The sequence below is a fragment of the Penaeus monodon genome, chromosome 22 (assembly GCF_015228065.2).
Source record: "Penaeus monodon isolate SGIC_2016 chromosome 22, NSTDA_Pmon_1, whole genome shotgun sequence".
In the NCBI taxonomy this organism is placed as follows: Eukaryota; Metazoa; Arthropoda; class Malacostraca; order Decapoda; family Penaeidae; genus Penaeus; species Penaeus monodon.
The window spans coordinates 36,716,073-36,716,297 of record NC_051407.1 but is presented as its reverse complement, the minus strand read 5'-3'; the positions used below and the strand labels follow the sequence as shown (position 1 = coordinate 36,716,297).

The following is a 225-nucleotide window of genomic DNA, read 5'->3' as shown; positions in this document are numbered from 1 at the left end:
CTCTGTTCCTCTTCTTAAAGAAAGAGTCTACCTCTAACCTGCTGCTGCTGCTGCCTAGTACTGTCCTGATGATCCCCTTCTTCAGTAGCCGAGTAGGGGTCATACTGCTGCTGCCCTCCTTCAACCTTCACCTGTTGCTGGAACTGTTGCCACTGTTGCTCCAGTGATACAGGTCTCGACTCTGGGTGGTTAGGTTGGTTATAGTAGGTTGCAGGGGGAGGTAAG

The 225-nt window shown here is 51.6% G+C and overlaps 1 protein-coding gene across 1 annotated transcript in view; it reads right to left on the bottom strand.

Moving 5' to 3' along the window:
• LOC119587421 (trithorax group protein osa-like) overlaps window positions 1-225 on the bottom strand; it is a gene marked incomplete in the record, with an annotated part of 43,338 nt that overhangs the window by 23,955 nt on the left and 19,158 nt on the right. The window contains 1 exon segment of the mRNA XM_037936156.1: window positions 39-224. Within this exon segment, the coding sequence (XP_037792084.1) occupies window positions 39-224 (186 nt within the window).